Consider the following 2,827-nt stretch of genomic DNA (forward strand, 5'->3'; position numbering starts at 1 on the left):
GCGGAGTTGAAGACGAAGCAGGCGGAGGTGAAGAAGATGGACGGAGGCTACAAGAAGGACAAGGAGGCCGTCCAGGCCCTCGGGAAACACAGGGAGAAGCTGGAGGCCGAGCTCAGCAAACTCAAATGCCAAGGTGTGTGTGTGGGGGGTGGATGGGGAGGGGGGTGGGTGTGGGTGGGGGGGTGGGTGGGTGGGTGTGTGTAGGTGGGTGTGTGGGTGGAGGTGTGTGTAGGTGGGTGGGGGTGTGTAGGTGGGTGGGTGTGTGGGGAGGGGGGGTGTGTGTGTGTGTGTGTGTGTGAGAGAGAGAGAGAGAGAGAGAGAGAGAGGACGTGGAGTTGAGAAAAGACTTTTCAGATTGGACCCATATCTGGTACATCTGGCCTAGATGGTTACTGCTTCTATTTTCATTTTAGCACTAATAATAATAATAATAATAATAATAATAATAGGGTTAGGGTTAGTAATAATAATTTTATGTAAAAAAAACGGCATTCTGGGATCTGTTGATGGGGGACGACACTGTAAATGTTGTCTGGCTGTTCTGTGTATGAGGCTATCTGCTCATATTTACAATGGGTTAGGGTTAGGGTCCTCCTGGGTTCTCAGGGGTGTCCTGGGTAGAGGGGGGGTTAGGGTTAGGGTCCTCCTGGGTTCTCAGGGGTGTCCTGGGTAGAGGGGGGGTTAGGGTGGGGAGAGAGACGGGTGGCCAATTGAGTGCCTGTGACTGTTGTCTGGGGGGGGGAGAAAAATGGTAAAATAAAAATAAATTGATCATCACTAACACCCCCCCCCCCTACCCCCCCCCAGATGGGAAGGAGGAGTCCCTGCAGGACAGGAGGAGGCAGCTGAACCGTGACATCCCGGGGCTCAGAGAGACCTACGAGAGACACATGGGCCGCTTCCCCAACCTGCGCTTTGACTACAAGTACGTGACAGTAGATTTGTGTGTGTGTGTGTGTGTGTGTGTGTGTGTGTGTGTGAGAGAGAGCGTGCGTATGTGAGAGAGTGTGTGTGTCTGTGTCTGTAGTGAAGTGAGTGCCCCTCTAAGGTGTAGATTGGAGTGTGTGTGTGTGTGTGTGTGAGAGAGAGAGAGAGAGTGTGTGTGTGTGTGTGAGAGTGAGGGGGTGACTGATTATCTTGATAATCGATTAATCTGCCGATTATTTTTTCGATTAATCGGATACAAAAAAAAAGCGGGAAAAAATGATTTCTTTTGCAAATTTTATTTTATGTTTTCTAAATCAGCCAGGCCTATACATATACATGTGCAAAATGAATAAGTATTAATACAAAATTATAAATAATATAAATAAAAAAGGCTTTGCTACATCAAATACAACGGTTTAACAACAGGCCATGGACTATATGGCCGTAGATTGTTTCAATAAAGTAGTTGAACTCTAGCTCAATACATGCATTGTTTTAGGTAATAACTTTGCTTAATGTAAAGGTCAGTAACCCAAAGTGCAATATAGGCTACAGACAAGACACTAATGTTTTTATATAACAGATATGCTCCAAAACAATGCAATGTTTCCTCTCACTCCATACAATAGGCTAGGCTACAGTCAGTGCCTCACTCTAACTCACGGGTAGCTTGGTAGGCTACCACTAGCTAGCCTTTAGCTTATCACCTCTGCTCTACCACTGACGTTAGCCAGCTAGCTAAATACACTTGTCATGCAATATTGAATTCATGAATGCGAGCAAACACTCACTGGCTATCGCATTACATTACAGTCATTTAGCTGACGCTTCGCCAGAACTCACACTAACGCATTTGCATGGAGAGCAGGAGACCATGGAAGGGCTGAGCCCAGCAGGACTTATATAATAAAACAATAGGAAGTTAGCTGTAACCCTCCTCTATAGAAACATAGTTAGTGCTCTGGTTCTCAGCACAGCTACGCAGACTACAGCTGGACGAGCAGCATAGTGACAGTCAGCTAGCGGCAGCAGCGAGCTAACCCTGCTAGCTAACTCACTAGCATGTCCTGACAGCAGACAGCAGACAGCTTCACTCTCAAGGCTTTTGAGTAGCATGATTTAAATGTAGCCGCCGCGCCGGTGTAGGTACCGGATTTTCCCACTTTTCCGGTTCCGGTCATAGGTTCTGCCCTTTCCGGCCATAGGTAGCGCTATGATTCGCTATGATTCGCGATGCCTACACCGGCCGCAAGACAGCGTGGCGTGCGTCAACAGGAAGTAGGTTTGTTATGGAAACAAAACCCGACAAAAATTCGTCGCCAACGAATTTCATTATCGATTTTTATCGATCTATTTGTTGTTGCAGCCCTAGTGTGTGTGTGTGTGTATTAACCCCCTCCCTCCCTCCCTCTCCCAGGGATCCAGAGCGGGGGTGGGACCGGGGCAGGGTGAAGGGTCTGTGTGTGTGTTAACCCCCTCCCTCCCTCCCTCTCCCAGGGACCCAGAGCGGGGGTGGGACCGGGGCAGGGTGAAGGGTCTGTGTGTGTGTTAACCCCCTCCCTCCCTCCCTCCCAGGGACCCAGAGCCGGGGTGGGACCGGGGCAGGGTGAAGGGTGTGCTGGCCAACCTGATCACCGTCAGTGACGTCAGCTACGCCACGGCGCTGGAGGTGGTGGCCGGGGGGCGGCTATACCACGTGGTGGTGGACACGGAGGTGTGTGTGTGTGTGTGTGTGTGTGTGTGTGGTGGGGTGGGCGGTGTGTGTGTGTGTGTGTGTGGGGGGGGGGGGGGGGGGAGGGGGAGTGTGAGTGAGTGTGAGAGAGAGAGAGTGTGTGTGTGTGTTTGTGAGAGAGAGAGTGTGTGTGTGTGTGTGTGTGTGTGTGAGAGAGAGAGAGAGAGA

At 50.3% G+C, this 2,827-nt stretch overlaps 1 protein-coding gene across 1 annotated transcript in view; it reads left to right on the forward strand.

Moving 5' to 3' along the window:
• The window catches only part of LOC308160892 (structural maintenance of chromosomes protein 2-like), a gene marked incomplete at both ends in the record, with an annotated part of 13,598 nt that overhangs the window by 6,837 nt on the left and 3,934 nt on the right, over positions 1-2,827 (forward strand). Inside the window, 4 exons of the mRNA XM_080534824.1 lie at positions 1-133; positions 808-925; positions 2,425-2,466; positions 2,533-2,641. The exon at positions 1-133 is cut by the window's left edge and continues 27 nt beyond it. Coding sequence (XP_080390950.1) covers positions 1-133; positions 808-925; positions 2,425-2,466; positions 2,533-2,641 — 402 coding nt within the window. The remainder of the gene's footprint in view (positions 134-807; positions 926-2,424; positions 2,467-2,532; positions 2,642-2,827) is intronic.

The sequence above is a fragment of the Nansenia antarctica genome (genome assembly GCF_963989245.1).
Source record: "Nansenia antarctica genome assembly, chromosome: 6".
Taxonomy (NCBI): Eukaryota; Metazoa; Chordata; class Actinopteri; order Argentiniformes; family Microstomatidae; genus Nansenia; species Nansenia antarctica.